We start from the raw sequence: 16,520 nt of genomic DNA on the forward strand, positions 1-16,520 counted from the left end.
TCATTCTAGAATGAAAGAGGGATAATTTATATATTTCCTAATTTTTTATGATGGTTACGAGATCAGTCAAATCTACCGACCCGTACAGAGATTAATTACTGAAAATAACTGATAAAATATATAGTTTTTTCTTAAGAAACAGTTCATAACTATCTGGACATTATAAAGATTTTGCATCTGAAATTTGAAAATTTTCTACTGCATAAAAGTATTTTTAATCTTAAAATGAAAATTACTTTTAATGATGGATAGGCAACATGAGAAAAGAAAAAAAAAGGCACGAGTTAAACATTGTTTTACAAACTTTAAGACTTAATAAAGAAATTAAATATTGTGCAGATGAAAGCATTGTAATGTTTGCTGATAAATTGCCAAATTTTGTTAACATACGCTTACTAATTTAAAAGTTATAGCATGAGAACTATAACAAGCACAAAATGGTTACGAGTTCGATCCCTGGGACTGAGCCCTTGCTGAAAGAAATAAAGGCTACTGTATAATCTTGAAAATGTTATTTCAGTGGAACTCTAGGCAGAGCAGACATAGTACGTTTGAGAACTCTAATGGATTGTAACTACCTGTTGATAGAAAAGAAAATGTTTCAGTTTATATAGTGAGGCCTTCTTCATGTCTTGAAATTGCTTTTCTAAATTATGCATGTAATATTTCAGTATTAATTTAATTCAGATATGTTTTGTATATTGATTTTAATTAGAGCAATTTGTTTTTTATTGTCAGTATACCATATTTTTATTCTGCTTTGTTTTCAAAGATGCATGATTGAAATAGCTAGCTACACATTGATACAGGTATTTGGTTGGTGCCATGATTTATATTTTAATCACCTAAAAGGAAGGAACATGTTATTAAAGGCTTCTTTTACAAGTTGTATCTCATTTAGGCATACTGTTTTATACACTATGCTTCTCTGTTTTTAATAATTATGAACATACTTTGAAACACCACCACATCACAATCAGCTAATGAATGTTCAACAAAGTTGAATTATCTTTAGATCTTGGATTACTGTGTTTATTTATGTTCTACTAGTCTTCTTATAGTGGAACCAATTTAAGTGTCTTCACAAATTGGGCAACTGAATTCATAAATTACATAGAAATGGATGAATCTTATGTTTAATTGAGAAAAATATTTGAATCCAAGTAGAAGGTTTAAACACACATTTTAGCTCAGTTTGTGGATGAATTATTCTTACAATGGAATTCAATTCATTTTCAAAACAGATGCTAAATTATTTAGTTCTTGTCAGATAATGAGTTGTTTTGTCAAGTTTAAATATTTAGAAAATAGAAAAACAACTTTCCGATTCTTCTCAATTAAACTTTGATCTCCCAGAATTGCTAGTGTCCATAAATACTATGTGTATTGGTGTCCTTTCTAGTCAAAAACAAAAAGAAATTAAATGCCATTATAAGAAGAATTTATCACAAGTTGAACTAAAATCTGTTTTAACCTTCCATTTTGATTTAAAAAATGTTTACAATTTGTCTTCTTCAGTGGTTTTGTGTGATTTATGAACTTCACTAGCATATAGCCCCTCAAAAATGAATGGGGCAAGTACTACCACCCCATACTATACCCTAACCTCACATTTCAGGGCTAACTGAAATAAATAAATTTTGCAAAATAAAGCTTTATCAACTAAGAGGCAGAAAAGTGCAGTTGAGGCAGTCAAATGTTGCTAAATTCTTTTGTGAGCCAATCAAGATTAAAATCATTCATGAAATGAATTCTAGGCATATCTAACCTATATAAAAGCCAGTGTTTAATTAGTTGATTACTTTCATGAGTCATGACACTAATTGATTAAGCTGAACAACCTTGAATCAACCAAAAATAATAACAAGAAATCAAATGGCAATATTTAGATTAGTTGCAATAATAGGAAACAGTAATAATCAGAAACAATTTTGATTAGTTGATTATTTCTAGACATTAATTGTTATTGCGTGATACTAATGAATTTAATAAGTGCTCATAGGTAATCTAGTTAACTGCCCAGCTCCAATTTTTCTTATTAAAAGGTAAAGACATACAACTACTGTACTGCCTAGAATCAGCTACATGTACTATACAAAAACAAGTAATTGGAATTCTTACCTTGAATGTAATAAAATTTGTATATTATACTGAACTCCACTGTTAAGTATAGATGTATATGCCAAAAATGACTTCAGTCCTATTTATCTGTCACAAAACAATAAAGGTGATGCACTGATTCAAAAATTAACATTAATTTGTGTGTAATTTTAAAACATTATACAGTTAAAATCAGCAGTAAACACGAATATATATATACAGTACACTAAATGTTCAGTTGTTTTAGCTTTTATTTTTAATTAAAGTTCAGCATTGTTAATTTGGTTTAATTGTTCCTCTTTCATAGATATCCCTCTGTGCAAAAACAACCTGCTCATAATGCTAAAAATGCCTCATTTAGTATCCACAGAGTTAAACTATTATGCTGCATTTAGTTAGATATTAGATAAACTAAATGTAGTATTCCTCTCATTTAGTAGGAAGATTGCATTGTGAACATTATAATTACATTATATAGGCATTGTATGTGTAATTTGCTTCAATAATTTTAGTCAGCTAGATGGAATCTACCCAACCCAGATCCATAGGGTAACAGATATGGCAGTACTGGGCTAATTTCATGATTTCAGTGCAAGTAGAAGAGATCAGAAACACAATCTTGATGGGATGGGTTCAACAGAAGCTAGTCTCAGTAGGATGGTAGAGATAACGTTAAACTTGTTAAATTAAGCAGAACTTAAGGGTAACTTTAGATATTATCTTGAAGGTGGGTTGTGTGAAAGAGATAGAAATTCATATATAAGTGGTAAAGTTGGGTAATATTGGGAAACTGTAGCAGTACATCTACAAGTGAAACAACAGATGAACTTAGAAGACTGAAATGGATTGTCATAAAATTTAAACATTACATTTGTAAGAAGAAAATTAAGGAATATTGGAGAATTGTAGCAGTACACAAGTAAAATAAAGATCAAATGTTACAGGTCTATAACATGTCATATGTGAAAAAATGAAGGGGAATGTCAGAATTCTATAAAAAATACATGTTTAAGAGAAAATAAAAACAAAATTGTTTTAGCTCTTGTGGCAAAACAAATGGCATATGTTGGAGAACTGTCAGAGCTGAAAAATATTTAATGTTGGGGTGTCTTATGTAGCATATGCTTGTGAAAACACCAAATGTCAGATACTTGTGATAGAAATTAAATGTTGGGAAAATGTAGCTGTGCTTGAGAAGTATAGAATGCAAGAGTATAGAAATACACCCGTGAAAAAAAAGAAACGGAATGTCAGAATGCTATAACTGTGCATGATGGAGTGGTAAAAATGAGCAATGTAAGATAATTAACTGTACATTACTGTGAAATAAACAGAGAAAATGTCAGAAATTTCTACTTCGAGCATCTTACATATGAGGCAAGAAAGGGAATGCTAAAGCTTTGTAACAGTGTTAGGATAAAGTAGTAGAGAAAAAAAAGTTGAATATCAGATAACTGAAGTAGCAGTATGTGTAGAAGGGAATGAAACTGTATTTGCTGGAATATGTGAAATCTTATACAAGTGCTGATTTTAAAGAAATTGCATGGAGGTAAATTTATTTTATGTGTGAACTTTCTACATGTGCAAGGTTTAGAAATGACAGACAACATCAGAGTTATGAATATATAAATTTATTACCACACTTTTACAATTTGTGTAATTAGGTCTGTGACTGATCTCTTCATGGAGGTATGAAAAGTTATTTTATGTGTGAATTTACTACATGTGCAAAGTTTTGGAATGACAGACAATATCAGAGTCATGAATATATATAAATTTATTACCCCACACTTACAATTTGTGTAATTAAGACTGCGACTGATCTCCTCATCGGCTGCTGATACCAATCTGATCTAAGTAGTCCTCTGATGTTTATCCAGTCAGATTTTTGAGAAGATCAGATCAGTAAGTTTGTTTACCTATGAAAATATTCAATACATTCAGGTACTTTCTCCTGATATATATTAACTGCTTCCTTTATTTATTTTTTTTGTTACAAAGATACATTTATTTTCAACATGGTTTTATTTGCCATAAAATATCGTGGCATCACTTGAAAAGTGCTTTTATTTCTGGTATTCATAATGATTACTAGGTTCAACCTTCTCTTCCTGTTTTCATTGCAGGTATGTTTCACTGAAGAAATACTAAATGGACATGACTTAAAACATTTTGTCTTTGACTAAGGTCCTTAGGTTAACATTCCATTTTTTTTTCCTTTTCATGTTTTGATAAGTGCATGCTTTATCTGAAGACAAGTTTTGAAGCTTGATGCACTCCACTAATATATACATACATTATGAATGTCTGGATGTGTGGAATGCAGATTGTCAAAATATGATCTCGATATTGGCCAATGTTGAGCACATTGGGACCAATCCGATATTTCACTCAGGTCACAGGCTTATGTATAATACAAACTTTTTATCATATTGGTAGTTTAGCAGAATGATTTGTATAGTGTAATGAATGACTAAGTTTGTTGGAGATCTTTATATGTGTTTGCATTCATTTAATGCCCAATTTCAGTTAACGTGTTGTTAAAGCTACAGATGCACTAGTTACATAATTTATTGTCCATTATCATATTTTTTCTAATGGAAATATTTAAAACATGAATTTCCAACTTTCTCTCCTTTAGCATTGCAAGAAATATTCAGAAACACCAACGTCTCATCACATTAGTAGAAAATATTACAAGTTGTAAACCTGGACATCAAGTCCGTGATGTAGACATCCCTTATTTGATTCGGAACTTGTACCACTTTGCAGGTTGGCCTTTGATCTCCACAAACCTGGATGATTGTTGGAAGCCATTTGGTAAGGTTTTTCTGTTGTTTTGCAGTGTGCTTGCATGTTTAATTACAAAAAATATCTGGTATTATTATTATTATCTACCTTTTTACAAGCTTTTATGGGTGTATAATATGACATTAAGTTCTCACTTGGATATAACAGATGTTTCTCAGTCTCACTTCACATGTAGCATCATGTCAAACTATAGCTGATCAGAACTCAATTTCATACTATATATATATACATATATACAAAATTATCAGCTCTTAATACATTACTATTTTGTATAAATATACGTAAAATTACTTTATTTAACTTAACCATGGATCTAATAATTTAGTAAGCCATAATTTACGAACAAACTGTTCATATTAGCTGTGATCTAAATGATTTTTTGTTAATCAACATTACTTGAGTTGAAAAATTAAAAAACTTTAGCTTTATTAAAAAATGATAATAAAAATGTTACTTTGAGAAAGAAGAAAAGAAAATAAAGTTAAGGTTCTAGTACATAGCATTGTTGTAGTCAAGACCTCAGTGTCTGAGATCAAGACCTAGACCTGAGGTTTCGAGACTGAAACTGAGACCTTAGGGGTTGAGACTATGACTGATATCTTGTAATAAATTACACAATGAAAAATATAGCAAGAAGGATAGAAATCACATCATTCAAACAAACTATCAACATCTTAAAGTGCAAATCTTTTAAAGGTTAATCCCACAAGTAAAACAATAAAAACTGTTGTTGTTTTTCAAGAGTTTATGGTGTAAGTAAATTCTTTATGATCGTTGAAGCCAAACAGGATCACAGCAGATCTACTGTATTTGCCCAAATATAATGCACACCCAATTTTGAAAGTTTAAATTAAAGAACATTTTTTTTTACACATCAGTTGTATAAAATGTATTGCATAGTTTCTAAATACAGTAAACAACTATCAATGTATTAAACATTTTTGGAAATCTTTCATTGAACATTTTTTTACATGTCAATTTTACAAAATTTATTGAAAAGTTTATACGTGGTAATACACTAAGCTAATCATTCACTTTCATATAAATCTTCATCATTGTTAGAATTGTGACTACCATTGGATTCATCAGATGTACTTCCTTGAACCTCTGCTTCATCCTCTTCTAATTTCCACAGCATGTCATCATCTGTCCCATCCATTGCATTGGATATGCAACATTCTTTGAAACCTTTAATGATGTTTAATTGATTTTCAGTGGTAGATTCTAGTAAAATACCTAACAAAATTAAGTGTTCATGAATATAATGCATAGTAAATTTTTTTGGGAGGTGTTTGGAGGAAAAAAGTGTGCATCATATTCGAGTAAATACGGTACTAGACATGTTTAATATCAGGGATAATGGCTAACGTGTAACATATAAATATGTACACCAGATGAAGTTCGTACAAATTTGTAGTAAGCCTATGCGTAATGCAATGTATAGTAGCAATTATTTTTAACTGCGGATTGATGTACAGGTAATGTGACAGTTGATGATGTAAGCAAAAATAAGGGAGGTGCTATAAACATCATTACAAAGGTATAGTACCAACTACCTAAGGGTTTTACTGGTAAAACATCTTTGATGCTCTACTGTGTTTCATATGAACTGCTGTGTAATTGATATTTTGTGCTTAATAATACTGGGTAGGTCTAAATACTGGTAAAGCTTATAAATTTAGCCGATCTTGTCTTCTAGACCTGAAAAACATCGAGACCCAAATGGTCCATGACAGAGACCTTCCAAAGGGTGGTCCCATGTCCATAGTACATAATTTCTATATGTAATACCTGTCACTATTTGGTATAAGAAATGATATGGTCTATGTAGTTTTGTGCAAATTATCATTAGTAAACTAGGAAAAGGATTCGTGTGCTATTTGCATACTTATATATGGCAAGCACAAAAAAGTGTTTACGCTATTTAGTTGTACACTTAGAATTAACATCTGCAATAGGTTTTCTACATTTTGATATAGAATAGAGCTGGGCAATCAGTGGTATTTTTAACTGACTAATCGATGGCCTCATTATTTGATAAACCGAATCTGCTTAAGGTCAATCCATTGGACCGGCCCAGTATTGGAGAAGGAATGTCGGTTATATCTCCAAATTTACTATGTATGTCTCTATGAAATGTGGCAAGCTTTTAGTCAAATGTACAAGTCTGTTGTAAACATAAATTAAATGTTACAAACATATTCATACTCAAGATTTGTCTGTGTGTAAGGTGATATTCATGTGATGAATAAAAATATTTCTATCCATCGTATTGTTTCAATATTGCAGTTGCTTAATCACTGAAACCTCCAAAATGCACATTTTCAGTTTTTTTCAGTATCCCTATATACTGTATGTGATATTTTCTCTTCTCTGCCATGAACTGTCACTAAATCAACAATGTAGGGTAGAATGAATAGTTTATAAATTTGACTTCAAATGTATAATACCATGTTGAATGGCACTCTGTTAAATGGTTCTGGCATGTGCACTTTGACCCTTACGTATGCATGTAGGGTTAAATGATTTGTACAGTGTTCTTCAAACAGTGGTACCTTTGAACAAAAAGTACAGAAGGCAAGTTTTTGGTGGCAATACTTCAATAGCATGGATAGTTGGAATAATCAAAAATAGTAATAATCGTAAACCTTAATTTCAGTTAATTGATTGTTGGAATAACCAAAAATTGTAATAAATGTAAATTCTAATTTTGGTTATTCGATTTAATCATAAGTTTGATTAAAGTTTGTGTGGCACTAACAGATGTAGTTGCTACTCATAGGTAATTGATTAACTTACCCAACTGTAATGTAGAATAAAACTATTTTCAGGGTTTTCCCTTTTGTATAGCTTGACTTTTTTCTTTTAATGTAACATGCAGTAAAAAGAAGGGCCATGTATTCCCCAATATTTTCTTATTTAATGTATCCAGTTTAATGTTACATCTGCATATTTTTATTGTATCAAATCTTTATATGGCTGACCCACAGCTTTATTCTAATTTGAGTGTTATTGTACTTGTAAAACGTTTTGATTAGATATCACTACTTTTTGTTTTTATCAATACTTTAAAATTAATTAAAAGAACATTTGAATTAGGATTCAAACTAACTGTCTAGTTAAGCTCTCAGTATACTGTTAGAATACGAGTCAGACTAAGCAAGTAAGTTATAATTATTGTCAGTTTTGTTTAAATCCTTTACAAATCAAATTTCTAGGTAAGAAATAATTACAATATTATTTATTTTCTTTCAACACTCCTTTTTTATTTTTCATTATTATTGTATTTTGAAATACTTTATATCATAAATCACGTATAACTGTGTGTACTTTCTGAACCTGTTTCTGTTTGCATCAAATACTTTTACCTTATATAATTATACAACACTTGTGTTTATTTCCTTTAGAGGTTACAGGAATAATGATTCACAAAGATTTAAACTCATTGAGTATAATTCCATGGAGAATGGTGGAAGCTCTTGCTGTTGGAAGCAGTGTTGTTGTTTTGGCAAGTCCTGAGTGCTATCTGTCTGCTTTACTCTTTGCTGAAGTTTGTATCTCAGCTGGGTATGTACCATATCTATTTGTAATGAATTTGGATATGAACTTAACTGAGAATCACGATTTACTTAAATATAGATTTAAAAGTTTTGTCTCTCCTTTTATATTTAATCTAAAACCAAAATGACAGTGTTGTCAAACTAAATTTTACAATTAATGTTTAGTGAGGAGTCTACTGGACTAAATAATTAATTAAAAAATACAATGACAACATCTTTTACAGTAGATAAGTTCTGATTTTAATGATTACAACTTTTTGACTAATAGTATCGAGTCATCATCAGTAAAAGTTACATTTGAAAAAAAATTTTCAAATATATTATGGAGGACTGATACACAAATTCATGGTTCTTTAGGTTTACTAAATAAGTACATGTATAATATTGGAAGCTTTTTGTTGTCACTGATGAAATACTAAAAAAACATCAAGTGTTATTTATTAATAATAGCAATAAATGTATTAAAGTTAACATGTTGTGGAACAGCAATATAGAATGAAAATAACCACACAATGCTACCAGAAAATTCAAATCTACACAAGTCTTGAAAATGCAATCCTTAGAAGTCACTGTTTTTTGATACTTCTGATGTTTTGGTGAAGTGCTGTGAACCAAAACCAGGTAGTATATGTAACTTATTAATACTTATTAATATAATGATAAAACAAGTTTCAGTGCAACAGTTAAACAAGTGTTTAGAAGATATATTATTTTTTACTATCAGTGATATAAAGAAAAAGATCTGAGAATGAGAAGATCTTATTTTTCCATGACTTTTTACAAATGAATGAAACAGTGTGAACTGAATGGGTGTGATGATTATTGAATTTATTTAGTTTTTCTCAGAAGCATTAACCAGCATGCACTGAATGATTCATTGTGCTAACAAGTGTGCTTTTAGATTACACTGTTTGTACAGTTTACAACAGTTGGTATTAAAAAAGTGAAGTATTGAAAAGAGCCAAGAAGATGGCAGTGAATGTTTTCATAGCTTAGTTGAATTTTTGATCTACATGTATTATGTCAGATTCTCACCAAGGAATGAGTTTTGGCAGCATAACTCTGAAGATGTAGATATCAGTTTTAAACTTGGATAAAGCTGTTTCATAGAGTAAAAAATATATTGTTTATATTTTTCAGATTACCACCAGGTTTACTTAATGTAATTGCTAGTGATGAACTAGGCTTTGAAAAGTTGTCATCAAGTCCAAATATAGAAAAACTTGTGTTTATTGGATCAACCCAGATGGCAAAATCTATCCGTAAAGTGTCAGCAGGATGTGGGAAAGATCTTTCCCTTCATCTTTGTAGTCGGCCAGTGGTCATTGTGTTTGACTCAGCAGATCAAGACAGTGCTATTGAAGGAGTGATTGAAACTATGATAATTAACAATGGCAAGGTGAGTAAAGTTCATATTATTTGAAGTACCATGAGATAAGATATACTTTTGTTCGTGCTTGATGTATGTGTATATATTGTTTTTTCTAAATACTTATATCTGGTATGTGTTAGCTATCACATTATTAGTGAATGTTCAGTTAAATTAAATAGACTTTTGTATTTAATGTAGATAGAAAGGATACTAAGACCGGGTTACTAAGGGAACATATTTCACTGGGGTGAAGAAATTCAAAACTCTTCAGAATGTAATCTTTGCCAACAAAATAAATACCTACTGTATTCAAATGTCTCGAGCTTGTAATTTTATTCTTACATTAAAATATTTTATAAAGAAAATTACTTATGTAATTATTCCATTTAATATACTGATGAGATCTCCATTTTTTTGAGATATATGTCTTTGATTCTGATTTCAGACAGGAGTCAAAGTCTTACTTCAAGAATCCATCTTTAACAAATTCCATTCTAAGCTTAAAGACCGTTTTAAACGATTGCGTGTAGGTTCTTGTATGGACAAGAATGTTGACAGTACCTTGGTTACTGAAACAGCTTCTAAAGAGTACTTGATCAAACTTGTAGATGCAGCACAGCTGGAAGGAGCAGAGGTATATATTGTAAAATAAATCTTTTGAGGTTTTTCCCTTGTAATGATTTTGTAAAATATTCTTTTCATAAGTATGATGAAATATGTTTCTTTAGTTTGCTTAGAAGAACTGAGGTATAAGCACCTCCCTCAAAGAATGTGTGGAGTAAACTAGCAATTAGGTAAAAGCAAAGCTATTAGTTTTTTCCACTTAAAATAGATCAAACTGTATTCACTGATCACCTGGATATACTTAATCCCAGTAACATCACACAAAGGTCAGACAGATAATTTATAAGTCTGCTAAATATTTGTGTTGCATGTAAGTCAACAATCCAAACTGTTTTAAATAAATTCATCAGAACAATATAATTGAAAAATAATTATTATCCACATATATATATTAAATTTTCTACATGGGCCCCATTTTTACTACTGTTTACATCATTATTTGTGAATTTTACTTGGTTTGTTACATTCCTGTATCCAGATTATAGCTGCCAGCTGCACTACTACTTGGACTAATTTACATATTTTGTACAAACTATAGTTGAGTATTAAGTGTTATTAACTGATAATTCCATCTATTATCAATTGTTTTCAGTTTGTCTTCTACATGTTATTTGCTGTATTTCATTATTTGAATTTTAATGATATATTAATGTATGCTTGTTAAATAAATAAAATAACTTCACAAGTCTTGATAAAAATAGTTTGATCCCTGATAAGGCAGCAGAGTAAGTTTCAACTCATAATACAGCATCTCACAAAAGTTTCAGTATACTTATGAATTACTGTATCTATCTATTTTACATTTAGTTATAAACAGTTGCTGGATCTATGAAGCTAATTTCTTTAAACAGATTAGCTCTCCTAAAACGTTTTTGTGTTGATAATCATGTGCATATCAACATTGGAAATGCACATACAAAAAATTATAGACCATGGAAAGTAAGCACTCAAAATGAATTTTATCATCATTTTTCTTGAACAGTGAAAATTTGTATTTACAGAGTTGAGTGTTAAACCTAAAAATGGCCTTATGTTGCTAGTGAGTTAAATACACAAAATCAAACATGCATAAAATTAATATAAATTAGATATGTCATAAAAACACTAGTTTACACAGAAATCAAATATAGAAGGGAAAATTGGATTTGTTTTTTGCTTTCTTCAGAGAAGACAAAAACACATGAACAAAAAAAACTGTTTCACGTTTTTACCATAGTGTATCTTTAACACAAACTTGTTTTTTATAAATTAGATTTGTTGATGTTTTTCAAGATTTATGTTTAACTTTTCCTGATTGTTTTTTAATTGTCAACCTGATACTGCAAGTCATCTTTTTTGTATTGTTTTATATGGACTTTTTAAATTTAAAAAATACTGTTGAGCAGTAATTTCTGGAACTTTGCATATTTAACAAATGGCTTACTTAAGAAAAGTTCTTTAAAAATAATCAGTCAAATAGTGAAATTACATTTCTATGTCACAGAAAAGTACCCATCACATTTCATTACCATTTAAAGAAGGAAATGTTGACTGATTATCTTCAAGATCATACAAACTTTCATTTCAAATATAACAAAACTTGTTTCAATGACTTCTAAAAACAAAACTAACTTAATCAATAACAGCTCATATAATAACTCTGCACCAAAAGTTGTTGTATTGCCAAATGAAGTGTACAATACATCATTTTATAAGTTTTTCCTTTTTAACTATGCCAAAGCCCTCTCAAGTTGATAGTTGTATAGTGACTAGGAATTTATGTAAATAAATAGGATGTAAGAATATTTTAGCAGCCTTTTATTTTTCTCTGCAAAAGTTTCATACAGTAGTCATCAAAAGTATGCTTGTAAATATTTTTTATTCGTAAGAAACACAGTTGTTGATTAGAACATTGAGAATTTTCATAACCTACAACGTTGCATTTTTTTAGATATTCCAAGTACATCCTGTGGGTGATTCTGGATTTCCACCAACATTAATAAGCAATGTCCAGACATCCTCTATATTAACCATAAAGGAGGTGAGTGAATTTCTAAAATTAAAATTGAATTTCTGTCCTTTGTGAATATTAACGAAATTTTTAACTTTTAGGTATGATTGAACTTTCAACCAGCTCTGATAGAATGTTAATTTTTATCTCAATAGTCAGTCATAAGTTAAGGTAAAAAAAAGGGGGGGGATTCATTTTGCTCCTTAGTTAGGAACTCTCATGTTTCCATTTTATTACTTTTTGATTACACTCTGGGTGGATTCCACCCAATCCATTTCCATCAAAGTAACCATAAAGCAGTTATAATGTAACTTTTTAAAATGTATGTGCATCTTCACGAACTTGTGCAGATTATCAATAAACATATCAAGGCTTTCTTACAAAAAAATATCAGATTTTTTAATTAATGATTTGCCTGTGGTTTTTTCTCTTTTCAAATGTTGGCTATCCAACATGTAAAGTAATTTTTGATTTTAAGATTTAAAATACTTTTATGCATCAGAAAATTGTCCAATTCCACATGTGAAAACTATAGTTTCCAGATAATTGTCAGATGTTTTATTTAGAAAAAATTTATATTTTATATGTTATATTCTCTATCTTATCTCTGTGTGGGTTTCGTCAATCTAACTGACCTCATAACCACTATAACAAAAATAGGAAATAGATCTCAATTATGCTTTTTTCATTTTAGAATGACTACAAATTATAACACCAAACCACAATTGTTTATTCTAAATAGCTTGAATCTCGTAACATTATACATCTGTATATATTTATTATTTTTATTTTACTGACCTTTCATCCATATCTGACTAACATCACAGGTGTTGCATTCAGGCACATGCAGCTTTATGTTACCGTATCCAAGAGTATAAAATTGGCCTGTGCAAAGTGCTACTGTCTTAGCTTTGTTATAGTGGACCAGTATTTTGTAGGATACAATCACATTTCAATTATAATAAATTATAAATGGATATATATATATATATATATTATTATTATTACTACTTACAGATAAATTCTTAAATTTCCGTTATTTTTTTTAAAATGTAGAAAATGATGATCTCTTCTACTTACGAAATTTGTATTAATTTGCCGTAATTTGTTAAGCCGTGTCAAATTTTGCACGTGAAATATGTAAAACAACATATTTTTTTAAGGTTTTATACATGGATTTTGAAATAACAAAAAATCATAAATTACAATATCAATGCCACAGAATTCCACCATAATTTATCAGGCTTACTGACTAAGCTTTATTTGGGTCTAAAAAATATAATTTTTAGATCACCATTCCATCTTATCTCTTATCTGCGAGTCTACAATGAAAATGATAGTTTTTCCCTCAAAAATACTTTGCAAAGGCTGAGAAAACCATGTGGGGGGGAAATTCTGATCTTTTGATTGGTTATAAACATGTCATAGAGCAAAGTAAGTGTATGTAAACAAGCATTACAGTAATACATTGCTATTTTTATAATAATAGTTTTTTAACATTATTATATTTTTCTATATTTTTTCTAATGAAGTCTGTTTGTCAGTTTGTTCCAGGTCCAATTCTCATCTTGCTTCCTTTTAGAACACCAAAAGAAGCTATTGCCCTTGCAAATAATAGTTTGTCTGGTCTCTCAGCAAGTGTGTGGACAGAAAAGATATCTCTTGCTTTAGAAGTTTCACGTTATCTTAAGGTTGGAACTGTATGGATCAATAGTCAAAACATGCTCGATGCTGCAGCTGGATTTGGTGGTTGCCGTGAGAGTGGGTATAGTCGAACAGGAGGAATGGAGGTATAAATTTCATATTTAACCAGATTTTATCATTGCAAAGAAAAATCTTTCAACTTTAATGAAAAGCACAGACCTTACAGTTGGTAACATACTACATATGCTGTAATTTTTGCAAAAATTATTTATGGTAATTTTTTTTTTCGTATTTAAGAACTGACTGTTAGATTGTGTGACCAGGTGCTTGTGTGTGTATACATTTAAACAAACAGTTTTAGGGCATTCGTGGTGAGCAATGTCATTTTTTGAAGGGATATCTGTATATGCTAATAAAACAGTTTACAATTTTATCATTTAGGACATAACAAAAAACACTTGATTGACTTTATTTGACTATGATTGATCAAGTGTATTTTTAGAGTTAGCGACTGAACAATTCATAAACTATGAATTTGTTTATATTAAGAATAAAACTTAATAGCTCTCTATCCAAGAATAATCATTCAAGTTTTTAGGAATTGTTTGATAAAATTAATGATGTCTAATAGGAATACTGATCAATTGTCTGTGTTAAAGGGTTTAATGGAGTTCATGAAGCCAAACTGGCAAATCAGTTTTAATAATGGAGGACAAGTTGACCAGAAATTTGGCCAGGCATCTATAAATAAAGATTTACTACCATCATTTCAACCTGATGAAACTACTTTTAAACTGGGGTAAGTTTGTTTTCAGACATATCTGATGTTGCATGTGGGTAGGCTTGTTTGAACATTTAGTCCTCTATCACTACAAACACCTGGATGATGTTTTTTCAACCTTAAAATAAATTTCTTCATGTTTTTTGTTGTTTTTAATAAGAAGTAATATAACTGTTATTTTTTCCATTCCTGTTTGTATATGTGGGTTTGTTTTATTCAATGATAAGAAATCCTCCTTCGTAACAAGATCTGGATGATTAGTGGCATTTGCTAATTGATTAATTCTTGGGCTCCTTAATCATTTACTTTCAATTAATTAATTTGAACATGCCCCTAACCCCCCACCCTCATTCCAATTACATTCAATTAATCAGTTAGCCCTTTCGAGATGGGTCACACGTGAAAGACCATGTCATCTTGTTTGTTGACTCGTATTCAAAATTTTATTGAACTACTATTTCATGAATTTATGTAAATAAGTTTGGTATCAAACTGTAGATTATAATTCAAATTTTAGTACTATATATTACTCAATTACTTAATTTAAAAGCAAATATTAAAGAAATACTGATAAACATTGATTTTTGTGTGTCATGTGGTATGTTGAATGCAACACTTGTTCAGCTTAGATGTTTGTGAAGTCAAAATACTAAATCCGTAGTTTCAAATGAATTAGAAACTCAAATTACCGATATTGACAAGGTAGAATATAAATTTTTTTCAATTTGCCAAGATATTTCTCATGTCATAAATCAAACACAGTGGCACCCCACTCACCTCTTTCCATTTATGGAAATGCTCCCTTATATACACTTACTTCTATATGACATGAATAACTAGTCAGAAGCTCAAAATGTCCCCCTAGTGGCTTTTTCAGCCATTTTAACAGACTTTGCACCATTTCTTTCTTTTGAACCAATATTTCAATGAGATAGGGTGTCTTTAGTCTGCTCGAAATTTCATATTTTTATAGACTAAAATACATCTTAGTTACTAAGCTTTATAAATCATAGTGGAATTCTGTGGTATTAATGTAGTAATTTACAAGTTTTTAGTTATTCAAATTTATATATAAAACCTAAAAAAATATTTTGTTTCATATCCTCCATGTAATGGATACGGTAACATGAGTGTACGTGAAGCGCATCATTGTAACTTCTGTATTGTTAGCCAGGCATGGCTGAAAGGTCAATATAATAAAAAATAATAAATATATATAAATGTATAATGTTATGAGATTTAAGCTATTTCATCTGAACCTTTATGTTTTCATGTTGTAATTTATTATCATTCTAGAATAAAAGAATGAAATTTATATTTATTTCCTAATTTTTTATGGTAGTTGCAAGATCGGTCAAATCTACCGAACCCGTACAGAGATTAATTACTGAAAATAACAGATAAAATATAAAAGTTTTTCTTAAGAAACATTTGGTAACCTCAACATTATAAAGATTTCACACGTGAAGATTTCTGATGCATAAAAGTATTTTTAATCTTTAAATGAAAATTACTTTGCATGATAGTTAGGCAACTTACGAAAAGAAAAAAAGACATGAGAAAACATTGCTTTATAAACCTTGAGACTTAATAAACAAATTTAGATATTTTGTGTATGAAAGAATTCTAATATTTACT

General features: G+C 29.9%; 1 protein-coding gene across 1 annotated transcript in view; it reads left to right on the forward strand.

Annotated features, from left to right (window-relative positions):
- LOC106468487 (aldehyde dehydrogenase family 16 member A1-like) overlaps positions 1-16,520 on the forward strand; it is a 39,675-nt gene that overhangs the window by 6,143 nt on the left and 17,012 nt on the right. Inside the window, exons 3-9 of the mRNA XM_013928917.2 lie at positions 4,742-4,920; positions 8,319-8,478; positions 9,612-9,870; positions 10,289-10,477; positions 12,398-12,487; positions 14,002-14,247; positions 14,761-14,900. Of these exons, the coding sequence (XP_013784371.1) occupies positions 4,742-4,920; positions 8,319-8,478; positions 9,612-9,870; positions 10,289-10,477; positions 12,398-12,487; positions 14,002-14,247; positions 14,761-14,900 (1,263 nt within the window). The remainder of the gene's footprint in view (positions 1-4,741; positions 4,921-8,318; positions 8,479-9,611; positions 9,871-10,288; positions 10,478-12,397; positions 12,488-14,001; positions 14,248-14,760; positions 14,901-16,520) is intronic.

This window comes from Limulus polyphemus, unplaced genomic scaffold (assembly GCF_000517525.1).
Source record: "Limulus polyphemus unplaced genomic scaffold, Limulus_polyphemus-2.1.2 Scaffold3024, whole genome shotgun sequence".
Classification (NCBI taxonomy): Eukaryota; Metazoa; Arthropoda; class Merostomata; order Xiphosura; family Limulidae; genus Limulus; species Limulus polyphemus.